The 19849-nt window shown below is 48.9% G+C and overlaps 2 protein-coding genes across 2 annotated transcripts; both read left to right on the top strand.

Moving 5' to 3' along the window:
• The first annotated feature begins 278 nt into the window (after positions 1 to 278).
• On the top strand, positions 279 to 8792 carry LOC136477894 (uncharacterized). Its single transcript, XM_066476151.1, has 3 exons — positions 279 to 658; positions 939 to 993; positions 8105 to 8792. Exons 1-3 carry the CDS (start codon positions 371 to 373, stop codon positions 8479 to 8481), a joined length of 720 nt encoding a protein of 239 aa, XP_066332248.1. The 5' UTR covers positions 279 to 370; the 3' UTR covers positions 8482 to 8792.
• Positions 8793 to 13693: 4901 nt separating this feature from the next.
• Positions 13694 to 17939, top strand: LOC136474529 (uncharacterized). The gene is made up of 10 exons (XM_066472100.1): positions 13694 to 14386; positions 14720 to 14788; positions 15000 to 15337; positions 15424 to 15526; positions 15612 to 15686; positions 15775 to 15907; positions 16080 to 16528; positions 16631 to 16701; positions 17188 to 17271; positions 17524 to 17939. Exons 2-10 carry the CDS (start codon positions 14759 to 14761, stop codon positions 17627 to 17629), a joined length of 1389 nt encoding a protein of 462 aa, XP_066328197.1. The 5' UTR covers positions 13694 to 14386; positions 14720 to 14758; the 3' UTR covers positions 17630 to 17939.
• Positions 17940 to 19849: the final 1910 nt, after the last annotated feature.

The following is a 19849-nucleotide window of genomic DNA, read 5'->3' as shown; positions in this document are numbered from 1 at the left end:
AGCTCCCCTAGATATTAAGTTATTAGGTATAAAAAAATAGATATTAAGTTATTTTTCCAAAATTTTGGATGCAACCCTTTGCATTGAATTTTTTTTCTACCGCGCGTTTTTAAAAAGTGGAATTCCTTTGAATTTTTGAAGTGAACTTGTGTTCATATTGTTTTATTTTAGGTAGAGAGATACTAGAGAGGAAGGGAATTTGTTTTTTTTTTAGAAACATGAAGGGAATTTGATGCGTGCCAATGTGCCAATCGGCCTTTACTGGTGTGTCCGGAGTCGCAAAACCTGTCTTCCTCGGAGCCCAAGCCCACCGTCAGAACTCAGAAAGCTTGCACTCGCTCATTTCCCAACGCGCACGGCGCACCCGAACATGGCCGCTCCGACCACCGCCGTCGACACCACCGCCCCGCCTCCTCCTCCCTCGGCAGAGCCCACGGCTGCACCCGCACCGGATCAAAAGGTCTCTCCTCCTACTCCTCATGCCCCTCAGTCAGATGCGCCTGCGCCCGCAGTGGCCGCGCCCGCGCCAGCCCCGGCTCCTGCGCCCGTGCCCGCGCCAGCGCCGAGGAAGCGGAAGCTCGAGGAAGCGGGGTTCCACACCTCCGAATACTATAAGATCCGTGCCGTCGTCGCCGACCTGCGTGTCCGCTTCGTCCAGGTTCACACTCAATATCTTTTATTTCTTTGTCTAAGAATCCCCCCTAATTTTCACTAAGGCTAGTTGTGTACTCTTGTGGAGAAGGCAGAGTTTGTCACTTTAGCTAAAGCTTCTGGAAATCTGGGGCTGGGGCAAAATCCACTAATCCAGGCTACATGATAATAGAACAATATTTTAGTGAATTCGAGTATCTTTTACCTGCTACTGCTATGCAGTGTAGTTTCTCCTGTTATGGAACACTATAAATCTATTCTGAATTGTCGTATACCTTTTTGTGAAGGTTTACCAAGCTACTGATTTCCGCAACACGGATGCAGCTCGTGAGATTTTGAAAGGTATATAAATGAAATCTAATTTTCTGTCTTGTTAGGATGACAATTGTTGTCCAGTTGAAGGGATTTGACCCAAATCTTAGGTTTAGTACAATAGTACTGAAAATGAATAGCCTTTAGTGGATCATAATCCAGAGCTCGCGATTTGCATAACTTGACTGTAACACCTGAGATGAAGAGTGCCTCTCAATGTCAAGTGGATCCATGAGCCATGGGACCCAGGTGGAGAGCCACACCAAGTCTACAAGTGCCAAGGGCAAGAAAAAAGAGCCAGAACATAAAATATTTCAGAAACACGAAAAGAGATCAGGAAGACGATCTTCCTCCTGGTTACTGGAGATCCCCTCCTCTGATTCCCTCCTGTGGTTGCTCACGCCATTGGTTTGACCTTGCCGGCGGCCACAGGTGTGACATTGACCCAGTGTCCTTGGTGCTGATTGAAAGAATAGATGGCTCGGGAAAACTTAGTAGATTGATTATGGAGGTACCAAATGAGTACAATATATAGGCAAGGACTGTTAAGGGTTTATAGAAACACCCAATCAACGGTGATCCTTGCCTAAACCAAGATCATCTACCATAAAACCCCAAGGGGCGTCTACAGCCCAAGCCCAGGGCCTAACAGCCCATACGGCAATGCTAAAAGCCCATAATATAGCAGTCTAACACGCCCCCGCAGTCTGATCGTCGCCACCGCGCACGTTCAGGCTGGACCTGAACTCTGTGAAGACCGAAGATGGAAGACCTTTGGTGAAGATGTCTGCATATTGGGATGAGGTTGGCACATGCAGGACATGAACATGACCAGCGGCAACCTTCTCCCGAACGAAATGGAGGTCAATCTCGATGTGCTTGGTGCGCTGATGCTGAACTGGGTTGGAAGACATGTAGACGGCGCTAATGTTGTCACAATAGACCAAAGTAGCTCGCCTAAGGGGGGCATGGAGCTCAAGCAGAAGCTGACGCAGCCAAGAGGCCTCAGCAACACCATTGGCCACCGCGCGGTACTCAGCTTCAGCACTGGATCTGGAGACTGTATTCTGACGCTTGGAGGACCAGGAGACAAGATTATCACCGAGGAACACGGCGTAGCCCGAGGTGGACTTGCGCGTGTCAGGGCAACCAGCCCAATCAGCGTCAGTGTAGACCACAAGATCAGTGGCAGGAGATGGCCGCAATAGTAGACCCAAGTGTAGAGTGCCCCGAACATAGCGAAGGATGCGCTTGAGTGCTGCCAAGTGTGGTGCCCGTGGGTCATGCATGTGAAGGCAGACTTGCTGGACAGCATAGGCAATGTCAGGCCGTGTGAAGGTCAGATACTGTAATGCGCCTGCAAGACTTCGATAATCTGTTGCATCAGCCACAGGAGGACCATCAGCAGCTGCAACCTTGGGGTTTGTGTCGACTGGAGTAGAGCACGGCTTACACTCAGCCATCCCAGCACGGTCCAAGATATCTAGCATATACTGCCGCTGTGAAAGGAAGAGACCGTCACCACACTGCTGAACATGCATACCGAGAAAGTGATGCAGTTTGCCAAGATCTTTCATCGAGAACTCTTGTTGGAGGGCCGAAATGATCCGCCGAAGGAGACCCGAGGAGGAGGCTGTGAGGACGATGTCATCCACATACAGAAGGAGGTAGGCAATATCTGAGCCGCGCCTGTAGACGAAGAGCGAGGTGTCTAACTTGGCTTCGACAAACCCGAGAGACAACAGAAAAGTGGCGAACCGACTGTACCAAGCGCGAGGAGCCTGCTTCAACCCATACAAGGACTTGTTGAGCTGACACACGAAGTCCGGGTGGGTGGGATCCTCAAAACCAGACGGCTGTACACAATACACTGTCTCTGACAAGGTGCCATGTAGGAAGGCATTCTTTACATCGAGCTGATGCACGGGCCACTGGTTAGACAAGGCCAGAGAAAGCACGGTGCGAAAAGTGGCAGGCTTCACAACTGGACTGAAAGTCTCTGAAAAATCCACGCCAGGCCGCTGAGTGAAGCCACGAAGGACCCAGCGTGCCTTGTACCGCTCAAGTGACCCGTCGGCGTTGAACTTGTGCTTGAAAATCCACTTCCCGGTGACCACATTAGCCCGAGGGGGGCGGGGAACAAGAGCCCATGTGTGGTTTTGGAGAAGAGCAGCATGTTCTTCCTCCATAGCAGCCCGCCAATTCGGATCGGCGAGGGCGCTGCGGAAGGTCTTGGGCAGTGGAGACAGTGGCGTAGCATGGTAAAGAGCAGGAATCCAGAAGCCGGTCTTCGCGCGCGTGGCCATGGGGTGCTGGTTGATCACTGGGGGCACAACAACAGCACCCTTAGGCAGTGGCGCAGGTGCAGCAGCTGACTGAACAGCAGCTGGTCGCTCAGCAGCGGGCCGGACAACAACTGGGATCTCCCGGCGCGGCATAGGGGCAGCAGCCGGCTGAACAGCGGCTAACTGAATGGCAGCAGCAGGTGGAAGGACAGCAGCTGGGTGCTCCCGGCGCGTGTAGACATGACGGACTTTGGGCACCGGGAAGACGGGCAGCGGTGGGAAACCGGGCGGAGGTCCGCGCGGCTCGACCAAAGCTGCAGGAGACGGTGAGGTCGAAGAAGGCTGTGCCGCACGTGGCCGTGCAGGCGATGGTGACATCGTGGCCGCACGTGGCTGTGCGGGCGAAGGCGAGGCAGGGGCCGCACGTGGCTGTGCGGGCAGGGGGGCAGGCGCAACTGGGGAACTGGCTGGGAGCGCATCAAGCGCTGCTGAACCAGCCAGGTCATCATCGGTGTCAGCCGTAGCCGCACGTGGCTGTGCGAGTGTCGAAGGATCAGTGCCTGCAGAAAGAAACTTATGTACTGGTCCGATGGGAGCCGGCACATAGTTAGTACTGTCCAAAAATTCAAAGTCCGCGGGTGATGGAGTGGGGGCACGCTCAGCATAGGGGAATGCTGTCTCGTCAAAGACGACGTGACGAGAGATGATAACTCTATTAGAAGAGAGATCAAGGCAGCGGTATCCTTTATGATGAGCTGAATATCCCAGGAAGACACACAAGGTGGATCGAGGGGAAAGTTTGTGGGGAGCTGTGGCGGACAAGTTGGGATAACAAGTGCAGCCAAAAACGCGTAGGTGATCATAGGAGGGCGCTGTGCCGAAGAGGGCAAAGTGCGGGGTGGATGAGCTCAGCGTTTTGGTGGGCAATATGTTAATGAGATATGTGGTTGTCTGCATAGCTTCGACCCAGAATGAGTCTGCATAGCTTCGACCCAGAATGAGGGTGGGAGGGAAGCCTAGAACAGTAGGGAGCGAGTCACATTGTTAATGGAACGAATGATACGCTCGGCCTTACCATTCTGGGCGGAAGTGTATGGGCATGACATGCGGAGGCAAACACCATGGGTAAGGAAGAATGTGCGGGAGCTGGAGTTGTCAAACTCACGACCGTTGTCGCACTAAACTGCCTTGATGGTGGTGCCGAACTGAGTGGACACAAGGTCAAAAAAAATGAGCGATTGTCGGAAAAACGTCAGATTTCAACTTCAGAGGAAACGTCCATAAATAATGTGAACAGTCATCAAGAATAGCCAAGTAATATTTATAGCCCGAGACACGATGTCCACAGATCACAATGTATCAGATCAAATTTATTTGACGCTCTTGAAGTTGACAAATGAAATGGAAGACGCACATGACGACCTAACTGACATGCATGATAGACAGTAGTAGTATCATGACAAGTAGGAAGACTCGACGCAAGCTTGGAGAGGGCCTCGTGTCCAGGATGACTGAGGCGGCGATGCCAAAGTGAAGACTCGGTGGCGGCGACCAACGATTGAGCAGCTGGCAGCCGGAGAGGGTACAACGGTCCGGAGCTATTGCACCTGACGATCACGTTCCGAGACAGAAGATCCTTCACAGAACACCCAGTCGGATCAAACTCAACAGTACAATTGTTATCAATAGTGAACTGGCGAACAGAAATTAGATTCTTAATAAGTTGTGGGGAAACCAACACATTATTAAGACGTAAAAATGGTGAAATGACTGTAGAGCCAGTGGATGTAACGGGAAGTAAGGATCCGTTACTGACGACAATGGACGATGGAGTAGGATACCGCGAGGAATTAGTATGTGAAAGCGAATTGGAATGTGATGACATGTGAGAGGTTGCACCTGAATCGAAGTACCAGTCATTGTTGTTTTGTGGCTGCTGCAACGTCGTGGTGCTGAATGTCGATGCCAGAGAGGGCTGATCCCATGTAGGAAGTCCAGCATGCGGCTGGTAGTAGCCGGAGGGTGGTGCAGTCCAAGATCCGGCGTTTTCCAAGACCGGAGCAGGCACAGCATGCTGTTGAAGAGGCTGCTGGGCCAGCAGAGCATGCTGAGGGGTGCCGGGCAGTGCCGCAAGTGGAGGCCGCTGCCCAGGCTTGTGGTCCCGGCCACATTTGAATGGCCCCGGCCCACGGGCGGTAGAAGGAGGGCCATGGCGCGCCCTATCCACCAAAGGGCGTGCTGGACTGGGCACCTGGCTGCGTGCCAGTGGGCGCCGGTTTGCCACCAGGGCCATCTCGCTGGCCGCCGCGTTTTCCGCGGCGGTTCTTGGAGGGAGCAGAGCCACCACCGGAACCTGCGCTGGAGGCTGCAGGCTGCCTAACAGCAGGGGGACGCGACGGGGCTGACGTAGTGGTGGAAGCGGTGAGTGCTGTCGATTGAGACAACGACGTGTTCTCCATCGTCAGCTCTTCCAGGAGGAGGTCAGCCTTTGCGTCCAGGAACGTGGGGAAGGGGCGTCCTCGCCGGAGATGCATGCCGACAGTCTTGAAGTGTTCATTCAGACCGCGAATGAGGTTGAGGACGAGGGTGCGGTCGGTGACGACTTCACCTAAGTCACCAAGCGTGTCCGCCATGCGCTTGAGCTCCTTGCAGTAATCGGTGATGGACAGATCACCTTGAACGAAGTTGCGGAGCTTGGCGTCGAGGAGGAGGGCGCGTGTCTCGCGGTTATTGAAGAACTGGGACTCCACGGCGCGCCAAGTGTCGCGGGCAGTGGAGTTACGCGCTGAGATCGTCGCAGCGAGGTCGTCGGAGATGGTGCAAAGGATCCATGACTTGACAACGCAATCCATGCGCTGCCAGTCAGGGAAACCAGGCGTCGGTAAATCCTGCAGGACATGGTGTTGAAGGGAATACTTCCCAACGATGAGGAGGAACTGATCGCGCCACCGATTGAAATTGCCGGCATTGAGGTCGAGAACAACCGTGACAAGATTGCGGATGTTCTGGACAGCAACAGCCTGGGAGTGGAGGTTGGCGATTGCAGCAGCCTCTTGCCGAAGAAGGGCTTGATGCAGATCGGTGTTGTCGTTGTGGTCGGAGGTGTGATCGGAGAGGTCGTCCTCATCGTTCCCATCCGCGGGGGCGCCAGCGTTTGCGCGTTCCTGCTCGGCGCGTGCCAGGGCGTCGCGAGCGCGGGCGGCGGCGGCATCGCGCTCCAAAGCGGCGTCCTGGGCTTCCTTCTTAGCAGCGGCGGCGCGCGTGAGGGCGGCATCGCGCGCAGCCTTCCGATTGGCTGCGCGCAGGCGCGCAGCGGCATCCGCATTGGCAGCAGCCGTGGCCTGGGCATCGGAGTCCAGGCTCTTGGAGGCGGCGGCGGCTGCCGTTGTGGGAGAGGGGGGAGGAGTCCCAGGCATCGCAGCAGGGGAGCCCGCGCAGATGGGTGGGAGGAGGGCAGCCGAGAGGGGCGCGCTGGGGACAAGCGCAGCCGAGGGGAGGAGGCGCGCTAGGGCAGCGGAGGTAGAATCGGGAATACCCAGACTCGTGATACCATGAAAGAATAGATGGCTCGGGAAAACTTAGTAGATTGATTATGGAGGTACCAAATGAGTACAATATATAGGCAAGGACTGTTAAGGGTTTATAGAAACACCCAATCAACGGTGATCCTTGCCTAAACCAAGATCATCTACCATAAAAGCCCAAGGGGCGTCTACAACCCAAGCCCAGGGCCTAACAGCCCATACGACAATGCTAAAAGCCCATAATATAGCAGTCTAACACTGATCCTCATGCCATTGCTGGTGAGGCTGTTGTTGTGGAGGTTATTTAGGTTTTTTTTGAAACAAAGGCAGGAGCTCTGCCGCTCAATTAAGCCGAAAGAATATTATGTACAAGAAGGTTAGCCGGACGAGATACCAGAAAGACACCCGAGGGGCTAACCACCCCACGCGACGCAGTTGAGCACAAACACGACACACTGTCATGGGTCATCGTTGTCGAGCATGGAAGCCAAGCTGCCAGCAGCTCTGACTTCCCATGGCAGGCCACCCACTAGTCACCCCCCGACGGGTCTGGAGCTAACGGCCGCCACCGGTCATCATTGCCAAGCTCAAACACCGAAGAGCAACTCCGACTTCCAAACGCAAACCATCGCCCCGCATCGAAACCGCGACAATAATCCAAATGCGACGCCTTCAGGAAGGGAGTGACGCCAATGGCGTCACCGTCGCACGTCCAAAGTGGACTGGGTTTTCACCCTTGGAAGACATGCTAGTGGGGAAATACGACGCCCCCAACAGGGAAGCGGCGCCCAACGGCGTCGCCGTCGCCAAGGCTTTCGCCCAAGAATCCTCTAGCACAATCGCCGAGTCGCGAAGCCGGACCCGTGCCTTCTTTAACAACATTGTGCTTCAAATGATGTAACCCATTCGCATCTCTACTTCTTATGACTTGACTTTCATAACTTTCCATATGACATACAAAATCTTACATGCAAAAACATGATTTACACACATGGTACATCCTTCTTCCCTATTTTCTATTTATTTTAAATAAAATAAAATTTATAGTGCCGTCACTAGAAAAATCAATTGTGTGTTTTATCCTTTTAAATGGTCAGCATTGTTTCAAATATATACTCCACAGAACTGCTAAGCATACGATAGATGTTCTTTACCTATATTTTCAGTAGGTAATTTCATTATCTCTCAATTTAGTAATGATGTTTGTCAAACTTTGTAATTCATTGTGAGAATAAGCAACCTGAAGTCTCATGTTCAGTTTAATATGTACTATGCACTATTCTCAGTTGACATGGCTTGATCTTATACACCTATGCTTGTCATGTGTTTTAGAAATAAATGTGGTCATGGATCTATCCAAGAAAATGAGTCTCAAGCTTGGTGCTACTTCTGAGCCTGTGAAACCATTGGAGAAACCTTCAGCTGGATTTGTGAAGGATGAGCTTGTGAAACCATCAGAGAAGCCTTCAGCTGGACCTGTGACAGAAGAGCCTGTGAAACCACCAGAGAAGCCTTCAGCTGGACCTGTGAAGGACGAGCCTGTGAAACCATCGGAGAAGCCTTCTGCTGAACCTGTGAAAAATGAACCCACTGAGCCAGCTCCAGCTGGAGAAAACAATCAAGCTCCCGGGGTAAGCCAGACTACAATTTCTCCAAATAATGCAGGTGTTGGTGCACCAGTAGTCAAGCATCATAAGGCGCAGAAGTGAAGACGATAGAGGAAACCCAAAGCACGATCCATTGAGATGGCATATCATGCAAATCTGCTCGACAAAAATGCAGTGACCGGTTGATCCCCTAGGGGCTCAGATTTTATTGCCTCTCCTTGGAGGTAAAATTGTTTGCTTTGGGCTAATCGACGAAGAGTGGTGGGCATATCAAGATCCAAATTAGATGGTGTTCAGTTGTTCACATTCATTCATTCTGTACTGTGTTGCTAATTGCCCATGGATAATTTAATCTTCAAATAGTTACTCTGTAACTGGATCATTCTATACATCACATTGCCCTGTTGTACGAAGTATTAGCCAGTCAATTTCAAGTCGTGCTTGAGAACATGTGATGGAATGTTCAGTGTGTCATCAGGATTTTATCGGTATCACTTATTATGTCTGTTGCATGTACCGTTGCGACCAACCAGCTGATACATAGCCCTGTTCTGCTGCACTACATCACCAATACTTTTCAACGAACTAACGGTGTTTTCCTCTCATAGCATTTCCTCTCGCAGCATTTCAGCAAAAGCATCAGCATAAGTTAAATTTCAGCGAAACGAACATGTCCTGTGGAATTTCACTACGATCTTTTGCAGTATTTTCTCATGACACGTCTGAAAATGCAAAATTGCTGACACACGGAATGTACATTCAAGCTGATCAGTAGCAGAAATGGATCCACCAAGTACTTAGCATCTGATCGTGTATCGTATTCGTTTGGCTCAACCAGGGACCAGCAGAGGGCCTGGATGCAGCTGGCCAGCAAGTAGGTGCGTGAGGAGAGGAGGGCGCATTTTTTTCACACGCATATATGTCATAAACGTACACTTAACGTCTTAACCTCACCCATTTGAATCTAGACATACAAACTCTACTCCTATGAGCCTTTGTGATACACCGGTCCTATCTTGGAATTGTGTGAAGAATAATAACACCTAAATGTTGGGGTCTATCCTTGAGTCAAAGCTCAAACATAAATGAAATGATTCTACCACAAGGCCGGGAGCCAACCATTTCCTTGACACAAAACACGACTGGTTAGCATAGATGAGGACGATGTGTTTGCCAAATCTCGGTGGCGGATCTAGAAACATACGCTAGGAGGGGCACTCTTATTTTCTACATTTAGTGACTACAAACATATCGCAAGAGCTTAGGAGGGGCTCCATACATCCAGCGGCGATAGCAGGGCTCGAGCCCCGGCTGATGCCGTGCTAGATCCGGCCCTGCCAAATCTCCCGCAGAGCCGCGCAACTGTGCAGGTGGTGGATCGTCTCTTTGCACATGAGATGCGTACTTTGTGGTTGGCCAGGATAAGCAAAGCCTACATCATCTAGGACTTGCCATTGAAAATAAACCTTTCTATTCGGTCATCAACAGCTCGGGCCCATTTAGCTTCGGTGACCAGATAGATCCATCATCTTCGAGGAGGAAACATAAGTCCAATACGCGTTATGGAAGACTAGGGATTGCTAATCCGCCCACGCGGGAAGCCTTCTCCCTCTCAAACGAAACGAATGTGGCTTTCGTGATAAGGCAAATCCTTATTTCGGTACAATCAACATATTGAATCTACGCTCGCTCGGCTCGGTGCTGAATGAACTCCTTCATTGATTCTGGGAAGTCCAGGGTTGGTACCGCTTCTTAGTGAAAGGTAGGTTGTTAATGATACCGCTTAGTCAATATAGGTTAAATGCAACGACCAATTGACATATAGTATTGTGCTTAATTAAGTTAAGTTCGCTATTCTAGTGCGATGTTCAGTTCACTGTCTCCACTCCGAGGAGCTGTTGCTATATCTCGGGGTGGTGGGGGGTTTGAGCCGGTGATCTTTCGTCCACCCGGTTGGATGATAACTTATGACACTCACTCTCGAGTCTTAACTTAATTATTTCTCTTTTATCGACCAGTACTATTATTGGCCCAATAGGCCCAACAAATACTCCCATATATGCCGGACGAGCCTAATTTTTATGGTGTTTATTTAGCGATATACAGGCTAGAGTCATTTCCGCAGGAGAATATTATTTTCTTCGAGATGTGGTTTAGCCCATTCATCCAATGGTAGGATAAACTCATCCTGTTTTGGACATGGTGTGTGTGTGTGAGAGAGAGAGAGAGAGAGAGAGAGAGAAGTGTGAACCCACAAGTCAGGTGTCTCATTCTACTCCTACCGTCTCTATTCCTACAACCAAACAACAAATAAGGATATAATGAGATTAGACGGTCTCCGTACCAAACATGTGGTAAAAAGTTGGAGAAGCAGCTCCACGCCTCGATCTCAGCTAGATTATTATAATCTAGATTATGTATATGATTATTATAATTACGATTACAAATTTATAATAATATATAAGTGTATGGGTCCCTAGATTACTGTTGATTAAAGTGAGAAATTCCTATCTTATTCTTTAGTTAGCAAGTTGGACAATCAATTGAGGGATAAGTTAGACTTCAGCATCCGTGATCCTGTAAAGTACTCATCTATATTTTGTCCACCAACTGCAAAAAGAGAATGCTGCTACTCATTGCTATTTGGATGTGGTGGGTGGGAGGAACAATATCAGATCAGGGGGAAAACGAAGATGTGCAGCTGCAATCGCCCACGCAGTGCAAGTGTATGCAACAGAACTGTCAAAGACTGATGATGGCACAAGACCTTCCCAACGTAAAGAAAAAAGAAGATGGTTAAAACCACCAGAGGGCAAGCTGAAAGTGAATTGTGATGCTTCTTTCTCTCCGAATTCATCATGTGACGGTGGGTGGGGATATGTCATTCGTGATTCAGATGGCGATGTGGTGTGTGCGGGGCGTGGAAGAGTAGAGTTTCTTCTGGCTGCTGTAAACGCAGGGATCTCCAATCTTATTCTGGAGACAGATGTTACGTTGGTGCAACAAGTGATCAACTCTGGAGACTACAGAGCGTCGATGGCTGGGAGTCTCCTGGAGGAACTGGATAGTTTGGTGTCTGCCAATTTTAATTCGTTTGTTTGCTTAGCAGTTCCTAGAGATTGTAACAAGGTTGCTACGAGTCAGCAATCCTTGGGTGTGCATGTACTGAGGGATCTGAGCCAGTTTTGAGCTCTCCTGGTCTCACTTAGATTATGGGATTATGGTAATAAGGAGTTTTGATCATAATAATTCACCATATATAATCAATAATCATGTTTAGATCAAAATTTGATGACGCGTGACATGCATCGGTGCTAGGTCTGCACGGAGGCCTCCGTGGAGGGAGTCTGCACTGAATTTTCTTCCCCCCGACAGCGTGCATCTATTTGTGACATGGACGCGAGAGAAAGCATCACCGACACGACAGCATGCGCCCTTGCCCCCGCGCCATCGCCCGCGCTCATCCCTGCTGCTCCGGCGCAGGCCGCCACCCCCACGAGCTGTGCAACACTTGCTGCACGCCACCCCCGACAAGCACCCACATCTACCCCGTACCCCCATCCGCCTGCTCTGGCTCAGCACCATCGCACGCTCTTGCCTTCATGCGGCCGCCGCGGACGACACGGTCACGGCGATGATGCGAGCGCGGGAGGCCACCGCGAGGTCGCAGGAGGCTAGAACCCGCTGTGCCCATTCACTCGTGCCACGCCCATGTGATTCGGCTTCGGCGTCACTGTGTAGGGCACCCACGAGCGCGGCGGCCGCGGCGGCGAGGAACGCTTCCAGTAGCGTGCAGGGGTCATCGTCAGGTCAGGCGCCATACCGCTAGCGACGGATCCATGAAATATTTCACGGAGCTGAACAACACCGCTGCTCGATCTTAAGTCTCAGCCCCCCTGCATTATAGAACTTTGTCTAAAAATTCATGGGGGCTCCACAGAAGGTTCCACTGCTCCGGTATGCGTAGGGGGGCTCGAGCCCCGCCCCACCGTTGGATCCACCCCTGCATGCCGCCATCTGAGTCGCACACGCACCGCACCTTGATGGACCTATCGAGGCTGTCTCTGTACACGACCCACCGGCGGGGGGCGCCGTCGGCATCGTCGGATCGTCCTGCTCGTCCATGGCGACACACTTGACGGGTCACCTGTGGTCCGTCACCGTCAGCACGGTGAGGCACGAGTGATCGGCATCAGTCGGAGGAGCCCCGGCGCCACTGCCAGTGCGTGACGACGCCGTCAGAGGAGCTGACGTACACCATGCGGGCCTCCACGGACACCGTGACGGCAGTGATTGCGCTGTCGCCCTCTCGCAGCACGCGCTCCATGGTGTGTCACGTGTCCCTGAGTCCCGACCCTTCTTCCCCAGAGCTGTGTTCTACTTGCGCAGTTGAAGGAACACTGGACCGAGCTGTTCACTTGCGTCGTCGAAGGAAGCCAACGGTGAACAACCAGTCAGCTCGACCATGTGAAGCGGAGCATCAAGAGAGCGAAGGATGAGGCCAAGTGCCTGCGCGTCGCTATCGCTCTCGTGAGCGGCAGCCGGCATGCACGGGGGCATGGACGCGCGCACACCGGCACGCGGATGACGGCGTGGGGGCAGGGGCGTGCACAGTCGGCGTGCGGCGCTGGTGACCATGCTACTTCTCTCACATCCATGACTTGCTCGAAGAAATGCCTCATTTGGGAGTTGTCCAGTCAGCATGCCATGCACACGTGGACTAGTTTGGACATGTGGTGAACGACTTAGAAAGTTTATGGATCCAGAAATCAACTTTCAGAGTTGAGATGGACCTAACCAAAACCCGTGCATAAGTTAATGGACATCCGGTGCATTTAACTCTAAATCTAATTATTATAATCACATGTCTTCAAACAGGGCTAGCACATTTTAACACTGATAATGATCGCAATTAATTTTCTAATCAGCTCCCTAGAGCTAGACATATATCTCTTTGAATTCTTGCATAATCTGCAGTTTATATATGGTCCAAACTAAAGTGTGCGGTGTTTTTTAAATTTCTGGATTTATTTGAACCCTTCTCCAAGGATTTCTTGAGGTTTCGCGCCTCGACCGGAGCACCGAGCACGCAACGAGTGCCAGCATTCACGGCATGTGTGAGCTATGAATGGCCGTGAGTTTTTTATGCATATCACCCCTTTCCTAAATAAAGAGCGTTTGAAACTTTCCAAAACGAATATCCACACGCCGCCGGGTTTCACGCTAACGGCATCGAATCCGTTACTATTTTTCCAATCCAATTAATAAAAATCACCAGGATAAGTTCGTGAGGCAGTTTCCTAACAAAAAAAAATCGGGAGACAGATCCATCCGATCTCGCCACCCTGCAGCCAGCTTTGATTTCATGATCACAATCTGCGACTTCCTCCTTCCAAATAATCTCCGATGTCCCCAAACCATGGCGCTAGGCTACCCATGATTCACCGGCCGCCTCGGACTCCGGGCTCCAGACGCGTCCGTCCACGCGCGCGCGTCGTCATGTGGCGCGGGTGGAAGCAGCTACAAAGACGCGACGCGCCCGAGGGCAAGCTGGGCAGGGAGCGCGCAGTTTGCGCCGCACCGTGCCGTGCCTTCCGCGGGCGTCCCTGCTAGTACGTGATCGCGAGGGCTTTGTGATATGATCCCCGCGCGCGCGTCTCCAGCAGCCGCCGCGCAACGGGGCGGACGAGCAGGCGGATCGATCCGCTTATAGCCGGGCGGGCGGGGGGAGAAACGGAGATGAGAGAGGCCGCGGAAGGAGAAGGATTAGGGCTCGCGCGTGGAAGACGCGGCCGGCTATATATACCCGGAGGGCTCGCACCTCCGCCCACGCGCGCACCCTCGTTGTTTTCTTTTCCCCAGATCGACGAACCCACGAAGCCGCGGGCTCCGTCTCGTCGCGAGTCGACGAGGACGACGCTTGCCGATCGGCACCGCATCGTCGACTTCGTAACAAGATCTTTGCAGGGCGCGCCGGCATTATCGCGATCGATCTCGTGATCGTGAGGTGAGTCGCCTTTCCATGCTCTTACCCTGATAAAAGTCGCCCGGCCGCCGGTTCACCGGCCCACGTACGGCGCCGTTCGCTAGGCATTGTTAGGGCTAGAGATTTCCGCCGAGATAGTTTCGTTTTCGAATCATTAACCTTTTCTTTTCATATTCTTCTGTCCAAACTAAAATTGTTACACAGTATTTTCTTTTTGCCAAAAAAAAAGATTGATTTTGATCTGTGCTCGAACTCTTTGCTTAATTCCTTGGTATATATCTTCTCGTGTGCCATTGAATCATTGATCGAATTTGTTGATCTGAATTCTTACAAGTTGTATCAAATTTATTTTAGGCATTCTGAAGTTAGTACGCTCAGTTGGATCGTGAACAGATGGCGAGCAAGTTCGACAACGAAACCAATGTAAGTTAAGATATATCACTTGGGTATAAATAATTTCAAGCACGATTCGTTAAAAAAAATAATTCATGATCGTATTCGTATCATAAGTTCAGTTCATCACAAAGATTATTGTAAATAAGAGCAGGTGCCGCCATTACAACTCATAGATAGCAATTTAACGTCACATTTTTTTTCCTAATCAATGCTATTGATTTCCAATGGATCCTGCCAGGAGCAATTGGTGGACGAATATTGTGACCAAGATGAGGACGACCTAGGTGACTTCATTGTGTATAGCGACGACGAGGAGTCATTGAAGCACAAGCAGGAGTTGGATGATGAGCACCAGCAGGAGTTGGAGGATGAGGTGGAAGAGGAAGTGGAAGAAGAGGAAGAGGAAGAGGTTGAGGAGGAAGAAGAGGAGGCACCGGTTGGGCAGCAAGAGATCCTTACCCTGAGAGAGCAATTAAAGGAGGAAATCAGGAGGAAGAACGCAGCAATGGCTACCGGCGCTCGCAAACCTAATTTATCATCATCCAAGAACCAGACGATGCCACCTGTCAAGGACGGGTAAGATTTCTATGCCCTTGCTGACGTGTTATAGTCTTATTTGGTTCCGATTTTAGTTCCAGTTGTTAATAGCAAAACTTTTGTAGATACGGCACCTTCTTTGGGCCATCAAAGCCAGTGCTTGCTCGCCGAGTCATCGAAGAAGGGTGTTCAACGATCATGAAAGATCTACAGAATGTACCCTCCAAAGTATGTGTTAACATTCTATATGTGTTTTGGTTTTTTTTTTGTAACATTGAACTTTGCATTCATCATATGATCATATTTCGTGCAGAAAGATGCTTCCTTGGCTTCGAAGATGCGACAAGGCGCAGTTGAGAAAATGCAGAAACTGAAGTTTGTTAGTGAGGTAATAACAAGAAATTAACACCTGACCATGCTATTTACTGTATGGTGCTCTGGAGCAAATTGATTTATAAACTTGTTACAATACGCAGGAGAAGAGAAAGGTTGATACACTTCGAAAGAATCGAGATTACTCATGTCTGTTCTCAGATGATGCTGATACTCAACCCCCTACTAAAGATCATCCTGAGAGTAGTAGGGCCCCTCTTCTTGTTCCGAAATCTGGTATGGACATTACTTTTTTGTTGAACAAAATATACTTATTTCCCTTTGCACTAGTTTGTTTCGGCTGGTTTTGGCTGATTCAATAATGTTATGTGAGAGAGAATAAGCTGAAACAAGCCGAGCCGAACACGCCCAATGTAATGAACAAAATACTTATATACTTGATGTGTAGAGACTCAAGATGCTGGGCAGGTGAATTCTGCCAGGAAAAGCAGAGTGTTCACATGCCAACCTGCCACATTATCATCAACAGACAATGGATTGAAGAAGGGTTCTGGGTCTCTGGGAAAGAAGGCTCATGCAGAAAGAAAAGGCGCTATAGCTGCTGGTAGAAACGGGTCCAACCTACCTAACTTGAAGAAGAAATCTCCAGGGCTGCTATCATCCTCGAAAGGCCAAGAGCTGCAGCCGTCACTCCATAACAAGAGGCCGCAGGCGTCGATTCCAGGACAGAAGCTGCGGCAGCAGCCGCAGAGTCAGAGGCCGCAAGGCAATGGCCGTGAGCCACCGTTGCAAGGTCGAAGTCTACAAGGTCAGCTTATTGGACAGAATAGATCGGCTGCGCAAAATGGGAGATTAAAATCAGCACAAAAGCAGCTCATTCCTAACTCAAAATTCAAGGTAACAAATCGTCCACTGCACAAAAAACATTGTTTTTCTCTTATTATTACAGGACACCAATTAACAAGGACTTTTTGTTTTTTCGACGTTGAGCATTTGCAGGCATCTCATGGAGTAGAAAAGCGTATAGTAAAAAGAAGGAAATCCAATGATGACAGACAAATAATGCATAAGTACGATTCTCATTGTTGTTCTTGGTATTATTACTATATTTGTATCAGTGCTCTTGCGTTTGCATTCACATGGGTTCCGGGCATACTACTACCTCCGTTGGGTTTTAGTAGGCATATTAGGATTTCACAAAAAAAAAACGTTTAAAGGGAATACTTTGACCACAAATTCTCACAATATATCATTATTTGCTACCATAATATTAACGTTGTTAAAAAATATTATTATATGGATTTATTTATACACCCTTTATAAACACAAAACAAAACATGCTTATATTTTGACTAAATTGATTGTCTCATGAAGTTTAGTATTTTTGTGAAGTAGTAATACATCTACTAAGAGTAAACAGAGGGGAACGCTATGTTATATGCCAATTGTACATCACTACATCTAGGGGCCGTAGATTGTTTTTGAACTGTGGGGTCGTAGATTGTACAGTTAAGTTTGTACTTACTTTGATTTGGTGTTTGACTTTATGTGCGCAGATATGACGAATTTGCTATCAGCGATGAAGACGAGAGTGATATGGAAGCTGATTTTGCTAGCATACAAAGGGAAGAGAGAAGAAGGTAAACTTTCAGCTCCATTCACACGTGAAGACCCTTTTTTTGTCTGAGGTTGCTTAAGTCAAATCTTAGAAATATATATGGACGTAATCATCCACCAAATTAATGGTTTCGAACCCACAATAGATAGCCTCTTTTAACAAGATATATAAAATGGTTCCTTCAACCAAACATTTTAGAACGTGCGCATTTGTACCAAGTTAGTTTTAATTTGCTGAATGTGTACTGATTAAATCTTATGCATTGGTCGTTCAGCGCGGCACTTGCAAGGAAAGAGGACCAGGAGCAGCTCCGGTTGATCAAGGAAGAAGAGAGGCGCGAACGCGCAATGAAGAGGAAAAGGGCAGCACAAAAGGAATAATAAGCGGTTAGCGCAGAACAGCCTTCCAAGTGTGAAAGTAGAAGTTAGTTAGAAGCGGCCAGTTCTTGAAATCCTGTATTATACAGGGAACGGTTTGGCCAAAGGGTTAGGTTATTGATATGGTAATCTATCATCATGTAGTTATTCTCTGTGCAAGAAAAATCTACGTACGCAAGCATGCAGCAAGGCCTCAGTTTCGAAGCTAATCTAAGGCCTATGTAGGAGAACACAGTTCCAAGCCTATATCGATTTTTTTTTATGAAACAAAGCTACATATGAAAAAAATGGCCAATAAGGCCTATGTAGGAGACCTCAGTTCCAAAGCCTATATCGATTTTTTATGAAAAGCTACATATGAAAAAATTGTATGCAAGTTAGCTAGGTGAGGACAACGTATATGGATGAAGTAGTAGGCCAGACCGACGACTCTAAATAAATATATGTGGCCAACTGCTCCTCCTGTTCTCAAATATAAGGTATTGAGGCATTCAAAATTTGTCCTAAATCATAAAGTATTCTATGTGAATTAACTCTCCAAAAGTTTCATCCTGTCATTAGTACCACCAGGACCAAGCTTAAATGGTAAGCACAAAGTCCCTCTATAGTTAAAAAAGCTCAACTATCGTTTATGAAAAAAAAACTCCTATAGGCAAAAAAAAAAAGTGAGGATATTCCTCACCTGTTTTGATTGACAAAGGTGAGGGTAGTCCCAACCTATTTTGATTGATGACAGTGTCCATACATGCGCCGGTCCTCTTGAATTTATGCAATATACACATCTGCTACTAATTGCTCCTGAATTTATGCAATTAATGGCCCTAGATTTACGCAGTTAGAGCATCTTCGTCAAGAGACTATATCATTCCTAAATGCTAGGAATAGAGATTTTGATGAAAAACTAACTCTCAACAGCTTCTCTAAATGGTTATCCAAATAAAACATTCTTTTATTCCGGGTTTTTCGCTACCAAAGATAGAAGACGAGAATGGATCTCTAGAGTGCGCATGAGATATAAAAAACTGTTGGAGGATGAAAAGATATATAAAGCTATTTCTGTGCAAATGACTCTTCAAATGATGATTTAGAGAGTCAGATTTAGAAAGGCTCTTAAAAATGCTCTTAGATGCTTGCGTGGTAGTCTCATGATGGCCAAGCGAGAATTGTCCCCATCTAATCCCCCTCTCTTCACATACATGCCCCTTGACATAGCCCATCTCTTTTCTCCCTCGTTCCAACTAGCTTTCCTCACCTACATCCAAGCACTAGGAGCTTTGTTTGACTTCTTTCTAGTCCTAGCCAAATTGATATTTAAGCATTAAAACCTCTGAAGTGCTTTGTTTGACTTCTCTTCTAGTCCTAGCCCAATTGATATTTAAGCATTAAAACCTCAATAGACTATATTATTTTTTATAAGCTATCCTTGTCTGTTATATATCCACATACTTTAATGTCTACTTGTGTGATAATTTTGTAATTACAAAAACATTGATAAAGAAAAATGGCTACTTTTACCAACCATTTTTATTTGAATTTCTTCACTTGACCTATCATTTTATTAAATATTATCCATTATAATTTAGCTCACTTCGATATTGGAGATTATTACAATTGTACTTTGATTTTATTTCACTTTGGTTATCGATGAACTTAGTAGTAAAATTCTATTCATGTATGTTGAATCTAGGCAAAATTGGCCACCAGACACTGAAAGTGGCATCTCTTTGCTAGTGGACATGCAAAATGAAGCAGTTTGCTGGTGGACACCAACGTTGTTGTCAAATTTGCTCCTGGACACCGCGTCGAATAAAATATTCATTTCTGGCTAAAGAGGAAGAGAACAGGTGCGAAATGTCCTTTTTTTGCCCCTGGCTCTTTCTTCTTCCCCATCTCCTTCTCTGCTTAGGCCAAGCCCCGCCGCCTCCATGGCCGAGCTCGCCTCCTCCGTGTCCGCCTCCGGGAGAAGCTGAGCGCGGAGCAGCAGGACAGGTCAAGGTTGAAGGACGGGCCCTTGTCCTCCTCCTCACCGTATAACCCGTACGCGCCGCAGCCGCCACGAGGGGTCACCGGCGCTGCTGGGGGCGGCTCGGCCACCCAGGCCGCCGCGGCTGGGGGCGGCGCGGCCACCTAGGGACGAGGTCGCCGGGGATGGGGGCGAGCTTGCTGCGGACGGGGACGAGGTCGCCGGGGATGGGGACGAGCTCGCCGCGGACGGGGACGAGG

Source organism: Miscanthus floridulus, chromosome 8, assembly GCF_019320115.1.
Source record: "Miscanthus floridulus cultivar M001 chromosome 8, ASM1932011v1, whole genome shotgun sequence".
NCBI classification, from domain to species: domain Eukaryota; kingdom Viridiplantae; phylum Streptophyta; class Magnoliopsida; order Poales; family Poaceae; genus Miscanthus; species Miscanthus floridulus.
The sequence above is the reverse complement of the archived record's forward strand: the minus strand, read 5'-3'. Positions and strand labels throughout refer to the sequence as shown.